Genomic DNA, 7,215 nt, shown 5'->3' with positions numbered 1-7,215 from the left:
CTCGTGAGTCCCAGTCTACAATAGAGATTTAAGCCCTAAGCCTTAAAAAATTGACTAATCACAGTCGCGCATTCTACTCATACTTGACCGTGATTGGCCAATTTCTTAAAGCTTAGGGCTTAAATCATCTATTGTAGACTGGGACTGATTGGCTAGAGACCCTCTAATCAGAGTCTGGACATGCGGTATCCAGATTCTGATTGGTTCGCCATGTTTATCATTTTTTTCACTGAATTTTGAATTGACAATTTTAATCCACCTTTATAGTTTTACAGACAGGTTATTGTAATTGATTTTATTAATTGCTCCGATTGGTCAAAATTGAACCCAATCTCAATCCTAATCCATTGCCCAATACGGACAGCGAATGGGGAATACTTTGATGAATTTCGGAACGCAAAATCGCTCGTTTGCGCATGTCCGCAATTGCAACGTCATACATTCCGAAATTAGAAACGCATGGAATGACAAATATCCAAAGTAACACAATGCAATCCCTCTTTTTCACCACAAAGAGTTTTCAAATCAGATTAATAACTTAATAAACTGAATATTTGTCGATCTCTTTGGCCAGACTTGAAATAAAAATCATGCTAATATTGAGATAAAAGCTTCGAATTTTTATTGGAATGAACAACGTATAATGCAACAAAACATTCGTTATAACTTATTTCGCATTGTCATAAAAACCTTTCCTTTTTTTCTTTCGTAGTTATTTACAAAATCGAATAAGTATCTTGTTATATCCAAGTTTACCATAAATAGAGAAACAGTTAACAGATGTTAGCTGCAACACAATTGAAGAGTTAATTACAGAAATTGTTTTTAACATTTAAGACGGAATTATTTGGTCCTTCCTTGCCTTAAAAAAAAAATTCATACATTCATCGTTATACGTGTAGAATGTCAATGATGAACACAATAAACATACAGGATACTCAAATTCAGTTTTCCTTTCAGGTGCTAATAAAGATGCTTTATTACACTGAATGCTGCTTTTTCATAAATTGGCCATCGTGTTTGTGTATTCGTGTATGTGTATGTTGTGTGCTGAATGGCTTTAATTCTATTAATATATCATAAATACTTTTGCCCCCTCATCAATTTGATTTCTTTCAGACGCGCGTCTAGAAATTGTTCCATTCTATCTCGTTTTAGTAAAAAGTTCATGCGCGTTTATAAGCATATGATCATTCTCGCTATCCATTCCACTTAAAAATGCCACCGTACACACCGCAACATATTCTAAATCTGAGGAGGAGCACGGAATATAAAGCACGGGACAAGTCGTATCAGAGTCCACGGCGAGAGGAGCGACATGACATTAGTGAAAAAAACAATTTTTTTTCTTTTCGAGACAATTTTTAGGCAAATACGAGGACTATGTTCCCTTTTTTTTTTACTATATATGTAGTGGCCATTTTATATACCTTCTTCACATTATATGGTCAACATTTAATACAAAAATTAATCTATTATATCTAGTGACATTCCGAATGCGTTCGAATGTAAACGTCGATTAATGAACTCTACTGTTAAAATTACTTAGAGACTACGTATTCTCTTGAATGTACATAAATAACCCCTCTTATCGATTAACTATGCTTTTGCTGTGTGTTTCAAGTTAATAAATTGTCCATTTTCCTTTCCCCCGTTTGGCTTAGATATCGAAAGGTTAAATTAAATTTTTTAAATGTTCAATTTTTACATCGTACAAGCCAGCGCCGGGCTCGTCAGGAAACCTAAATGTTCCAATGTATCTCTTCCGTGCCTTTTGCGTGAAGGACAGAAAGTGATTCTCCATAATGTGTCTCACAATGATTTGTATGTGATGTGATTCCGATAGGTGAGAAAGTCGCGTGCCGAAGTTCGCCACGATAAAAGCAGGATTTTGACTGAGCATTCTCGACAGTTTCTTGCGATTTCCAAATATGTCTAAGGTATATAGAGGTTAGAAGCCTTCCTGATACTGTTTCGAATCTAATTTCGCCTGGGTGAGCTCGAGCTGCCTCTTCGCTTCGCACTGGGGGAAATTTTGGAGATCGTAGTATTGCGGCGCTATCATGAGCAACCAATCGGCTGTAAAAAGAAATATGAAAGCTCAATAAAGAAAACGCCAACCAACGGAAGCCACTAATTATAATAAACGACGAAAGGAAAGAAATAATGCAGGATCTGCAATGCGAGTCTCGGAGTCGCAGTCGTAAGAATGATCAACGGTCAATTCACTCAGATACATAAGAATTGACCAATCATAGACTACGTTTACACATCATTCTTAATCAAGTTTAATAACATCCGTAGTTATAAAACTGGCCAATCACAACTATTCCTCAGAAGAATGGAATGACTGTGATTGGCCAGCCCTTTAACTACGGATGTTATTAAACCCGATTAGAGTACCGTGTAAACATAGTCATAGTCAACTATTCTTACGACTGCGACTCCGAGACTTGCATTCTAGACCCCACGTAACGCAGCGTAAACGTGTGTACAGATTGTAACGAAGTGCAATGGAGAAACTTACGTTTGATGTCGGTGACTGTTCTGATGTAATTTTTAGTAGTGAGCACAAATTCATTGTAAATAACCCACTCTGGTTTATGATCGAGACAGCTGCTCGGATGCAGTTGTACTACCTGGTTATCTTTGATGGTCAGATAATGCCCAGTTCTCTCTAAATGTGCTACCTGTTGGAACAACAAAATCAAGATGTGTGAGAGAGAAAAAAAACAGACCATAGACGCATGAAAAGAGACTAGATATTTGTTACCTGCATGAAGAAACCATTGACAAGAGCTTTCCTGATGTTAATGTAATAATCTTTTGAATTGAAATCCGTCGAAGTGCGTTTCAACACAAATCTGTCCATTATTCTGCTCAACTGTTGCCTGACGTTGTCTCCGCTCTTCAGCGACCGATAATTCACATAATTATCGTAACACCATTGAGCATCATCCATATCTACAAGCAATTCGTCATAGATGGAACTATGGAACTACGTGTTTCACGATAGAAATAATAAGAAGTGAGTACTTACGTTGTTTGAAAGAATGATACACGTTAAGTAATGTTAGATGATCGCCATCAATGTGTGCAAATTTCATCTTTGCATCATCCGCAGCTTTTTTGGATTCGTTCGGCCTCACAAAGCACTGTGGGACTAATACCATGTCAATCGTCAATATACCACGTTATCTTATCACAATTCTGATTCTATTACTTTGTTTTTAGTGTTTTTTCTTATACATTTTATGACTTTCGTAATAGATTAATGGTGAATAATATACAGGGTGTTCCCGAACGTTCAGATGGACTTTGAGAAGAAATTTAATCCTGGACAAAAAATGTCCCATATTTGTGGGTCTAAAATTGCTTCTTTAAGCGGAAAAATCACGTTTTTCAAATACATTTTTGCAAATAACTAGGAATGTATGCTTCTTTTAATGAAGAGTAGTCGAAAAAATTATAGAGAATTAAATTATCTTTCAAAAGAGACCAAAGTATTTTTACTGTATCTCATAGATCTCTAGATAACCAATTTTAAATACACAACAGTTTTTTTGATTATTGACGCTAAAACTTAAAAAAAACATGATTTTAGAGATGTTAGACATTAATTTTTTTATGAAGCATTTTTGACCCACGTTTATAAGAATTTTTTGGTTCAGAATTGAACTTACTACCCGATCTCAAAATCTAGCTTAAGACCTGTGTCTACGATGCTAGAACTTGGTCCAGGTCCTTTTATGGAATAACTGCAAATTGATTGGCTAAATATTTCTCAAAACTAAAACTTGGACCAAGTTCCAGCATCGTAAACACAACTCCCCCCCTCCCCCTTAGACATTCGGGGAAATCCTATATAATATAAAGAGAGAATATCCTATTATTAAGTTATTAGTAAAGTGTTACAATACATTATTGCGTATAGCAAACCCCAATACGTTACCTGAGAGCATAGCAGTAATGCTGAGTATCTCATTGCTGCAATTATGATTGCAAGAAGCTATAAGCATCTTCGCCAACTGGGGATCCAATGGAAATTCCGCCATCACCGCGCCGAGATCCGTCAGGTTCCCGTCATCGTCAAGAGCTGCTAGATAATTGAGAAGTTCCAAAGCTCTCATAAGTGTTTCAGGCGCCGGTGGATCCATAAAGTCAAAATGTACCTGTCGCGCAACGTGTGAAAAAGTCATTTTTACAATTCAAAGCAATGTTATTCAAAAGCAAATATCGCAACATTGTGATAGACACGTACCAAGTCGTCAATGCCAAGTTTCTTCAATTGCAACACGACGCTTCCAAGATTAGAACGCAAAATCTCGGGATAGGTATTGTCCTGCATCTCGTTTTTGTACGCCTTTTCCGTGTATAATCTGAAACACTTTCCAGGTCTTGTTCTGCCAGCGCGACCGGCACGCTGTTGCGCCGAGGCCTTGCTAATGGGCGACACCAAGAGAGACTCGACACGAATTCTAGGGTTGTACACCTGTTAACGAGGGGGGGGGGGGGAAGTTAATAACAAGTTCACGACAGTAAAATCTTATTAATTCAAATTAATTAAAACTTTGTATTTACTTTTTGCTTAGCAAAACCAGGATCTATGACGAAAACGACTCCGTCGATGGTCAACGACGTCTCTGCGATATTAGTCGAGACGACAACTTTGCGGCCGATAGCACCGTTAGCTTTGGTAGGTGGTGCAGCCTCGAATATTCTCTGTTGAAGATTCGGCGGCAGTGTCGAGTACAGCGGTATACACTTGAGTTCACCAACCTCAGGCCCCAGATTGTCCATCTCCCTCTTGATTCTCTTGCAAGCTTCCTCGATCTCCTCTTGACCGGTCAGAAACAGCAGAAGATCCCCGGAAATCTCTTCGCACATCTGTATCTGAATGACAGTTCTAATCGCCGCCTCCAAGTAATCCCTCTCTGGCTCCGGCGTGTAAAATATCTCAACCGGATGCGTTCTACCAGGTACGTTCATAAGCGGTGCATTGTCGAAGTACTGCTGAAACTTGCCGGCGTCCAAGGTAGCACTCATAATCACAAGTTTCAAGTCCGGTCTCTGCTTGATCACTTCTTTCAAAACACCCATCAGCAGGTCGGTGGCTAACGTTCTTTCGTGAGCTTCGTCCAGCAGTATCACTTGGTAAGCATCCAGCATGGGATCGGACATGCCTTCCCGAAGCAGCATACCGTCGGTCATGTACTTGAGCACAGTCCTCGGGGAACTGCAGTCCTCAAAACGAATACTGTATCCCACTTCTTGACCTGTCGATACAATTTTTTATTTATTACCGTTGCAACGCAGCCTCTGGTAGTATCACGATATCACCAGTGCATTCATTTGTGAAGATAACTGGAGCCGTGTTTTTCACTTTCTGGTTAACCAGAAGTTAGTCGACTCTCCATCTGTTTCTATGTCATTATTTGAGAAGAGACGGAGAGACGATCAACCTCTACTTAAGAATTAACCAGGAAATGAACAACTGGGCCTGAGTCAAGTCAAAACAACCACGTTAAATTTGTAACTTTACTAAGTGAGTGTTCCTTATCACGTCTTAAAATCGTGAGTTTGCTCATAAATTGGTCCTAATAGCTACTATTTAATTACGCTCGACTTTTCTTCATCAAATCAACAGATACGAGATAATTCTTCAATTTATTCAGTGAAGAGATACACTTGCTAAATTCCTTTGACTCAGATACAAGCACTCATTATTTTCCCGGAGAAAGATACAGAAGCAGACAGAATTTGTATCGGTAGCTTTCGAGAGAAGGTAGCAAGCTATCCTCTAAATTTCTCCCGACTGCAATAAGTAATTATAAGACATACCTAAGGCAACGTCCATCTCTTCCGAAACTCTCTGAGCGACGCTCATGGCTGCCACTCTTCTAGGCTGAGTACAGGCGACTCCTTTGTTTCCGATACTTCTCGAATACTCGACGCACCATTGCGGTATCTGCGTGGTCTTACCAGAGCCCGTCTCTCCGACGAGAACGATGCATTGGTGCTGCGACAGCAATCTCATGAAATCGGTGCGATACTCAAACACAGGCAGAGTGACCCTTTTCTTGTAGAGATCGTAGTACTTTGGCGTGTATGGCAGCATGGTGTACGGATTGAACTGCACCTGGCTCTTCGCCGCCGTGGACCCTGCGCCCATTGCATTGTTGGAGATGGAGCTGTCCCTGCAAAACGATCATAGTGTGACCATTCCATTCCAACGGCCTACGTGCCGCGCAACAAGCTGGACGCCAAATGTTGGCGAACGCACCAAGTCGAAAGCAAGGGGTGTATTCTGTAAAAGTGCTCCGTACGCTGCGTCTCTACGAGCTGTGTGACACCGGAGAGCGAGGAACGTTTGAAGAAGAGAGCGCTAAAGTGCCACAGAGCTCGTGGAGCGAAAGTTTTACAGAATACAGAGCTAAGTGCAGAATGGTGGTAGAGATATTGTTGTCGCACACATCGACACACGTACGAGACCAATGGAATTACGGCGATGCGTGCGAACAAGTGTTTTACATGGTGCGCAGCGCTTGCTGAGGAAAGTGCGTGACTGTTAAAAGTGTGGTTTTGTGTTTTCGTTGCAGGTCCGAAGAACCGTTACGGAGCGTAGCTACGAGTCTCTCTGATAGCCGGAAGTGACGGCCTTCGAAGTGACGAGTCCCGTACGGGACCCGAGGCTCCGTAGGCGACGATCGCGCGCGCTCACGCGCGCGCTGGCGAGCAGCTCGCGCGCGATAAGGCATCGGCCTGGTCTGATATCGCGGCACTGCACATGGCAAAGGGGGACGAGTGTCGCCTGGCCGTCCGCGTCCTCCATGAACGAGGGCACGGGCTGATGCACTCACGTGGTTTTCCGTTTGATATAGGGATCCACGACTTCGATCCTGCGCTTCGACATAGCGTCTCCCCGTCGCTCCAGGCGCGGTCAAGCAGGAGCTAAACTGTTTACGAGGATCCAGACGAGGCGTCAGTCAAAATGGCAAGCGAGCGCCAGTAGCGGCTTGGACAGGCTTGGACAGCTTCCTGCCTTTATGGTAGAAGCAAGCGCCAGCAGATGGAGTTGACGGCGGTCGCGATATTGCGAGAGAGAGAGAGAGAGAGAGAGAGAGAGAGAGAGAGACCGGCATTCATATGGAGTATGCAGGAGTATGTTCTTTATAGCTAAACTGATTGCACTAGTTTAGAGTTTATCTTCTTCCT

General features: G+C 41.6%; 1 protein-coding gene across 4 annotated transcripts; it reads right to left on the bottom strand.

Moving 5' to 3' along the window:
* Window positions 1-601: 601 nt before the first annotated feature.
* On the bottom strand, window positions 602-7,076 carry LOC105562260 (putative pre-mRNA-splicing factor ATP-dependent RNA helicase PRP1). 4 transcript variants are annotated; one of them, XM_012012968.1, is made up of 9 exons: window positions 6,861-7,076; window positions 5,842-6,197; window positions 4,582-5,276; window positions 4,262-4,492; window positions 3,953-4,172; window positions 3,041-3,163; window positions 2,774-2,964; window positions 2,528-2,690; window positions 602-2,079 (listed from the first exon to the last, which is right to left on the bottom strand). In XM_012012968.1, exons 1-9 carry the CDS (start codon window positions 6,911-6,913, stop codon window positions 1,952-1,954), a joined length of 2,160 nt encoding a protein of 719 aa, XP_011868358.1. In that variant the 5' UTR covers window positions 6,914-7,076; the 3' UTR covers window positions 602-1,951. The 4 variants fall into 4 exon arrangements, with proteins under 4 accessions (XP_011868358.1, XP_011868357.1, XP_011868359.1 ...); XM_012012967.1 differs by lacking the exon at window positions 6,861-7,076 and adding an exon at window positions 6,532-6,798; XM_012012969.1 differs by lacking the exon at window positions 6,861-7,076 and adding an exon at window positions 6,284-6,525.
* Window positions 7,077-7,215: the final 139 nt, after the last annotated feature.

This window comes from Vollenhovia emeryi, unplaced genomic scaffold (assembly GCF_000949405.1).
Source record: "Vollenhovia emeryi isolate VEMERY1.0 unplaced genomic scaffold, V.emery_V1.0 DF939192.1, whole genome shotgun sequence".
NCBI classification, from domain to species: Eukaryota; Metazoa; Arthropoda; class Insecta; order Hymenoptera; family Formicidae; genus Vollenhovia; species Vollenhovia emeryi.
Note: the sequence above shows the minus strand (reverse complement) of the source record. Positions and strands in the feature narration are given on the sequence as shown.